The 648-nt window shown below is 40.1% G+C and overlaps 1 protein-coding gene across 1 annotated transcript in view; it reads left to right on the top strand.

The window, feature by feature from the left end:
- Positions 1-341, top strand: part of LOC118405953 — a 20,433-nt gene extending 20,092 nt beyond the window's left edge. The window contains exon 23 of the mRNA XM_035805806.1: positions 325-341. Coding sequence (XP_035661699.1) covers positions 325-341 — 17 coding nt within the window. The remainder of the gene's footprint in view (positions 1-324) is intronic.
- The last annotated feature ends 307 nt before the right edge of the window (positions 342-648 follow it).

The raw sequence follows: 648 nt of genomic DNA, 5'->3' as shown, positions 1-648 counted from the left end.
ATAAGGTAAAACAGATAACTAATGTAATAGAATGCCAGAGTAAATGTAAAGGCAAAGAATAAGATGTAAAAGAACAAGAATGAAAAATTTATTGTTGGTAGGGGTTGATACCGGTACTGAAAATTCAGTTAAAGGTCCGGTTCAGGTCAGAACCAGGTCCAGCCATGAATCTGGGCCTGACTGTCTGCGAAAATTTGTGAATTGGTGACACTTAAAATGATGGTAAATTTTGCTGCAAAGGAATCTGTATCCGACTCCTACTGGCGTCTTAAAATCCTATCTTCGTGTTATGAAGGCTAACTGCCTCTGTACCTTTGACTGTAGAAACGTGGTTAACATGACTACTAGTATCAATTTGACGTCTTCGCTCTTGTTATTTTCTTGGCCCGGGTATCCACAAGACGCCCGCCGATATATTGTGTCCATTTTCTAATCGGCAAAACCCATTCCACTGTTGTGTTTTTCGGGTCTATTTTTTTATGGGTCCAAGAGAGTAAAAAACGGTTTTGTACTCGTACGATGTACCGGTCCCTACAACTAATTGTTTAAGTTCATGTTCCACCTTCCTCACCGCTTAGATTTCATACCGAAGGCAACTTTTTTTGCCCATCCTTTTTTTATTCGCTCGCTCGCATCAGTTTTGGAGTT

This window comes from Branchiostoma floridae, chromosome 18, assembly GCF_000003815.2.
Source record: "Branchiostoma floridae strain S238N-H82 chromosome 18, Bfl_VNyyK, whole genome shotgun sequence".
In the NCBI taxonomy this organism is placed as follows: Eukaryota; Metazoa; Chordata; class Leptocardii; order Amphioxiformes; family Branchiostomatidae; genus Branchiostoma; species Branchiostoma floridae.
The sequence above is the reverse complement of the archived record's forward strand: the minus strand, read 5'-3'. Positions and strand labels throughout refer to the sequence as shown.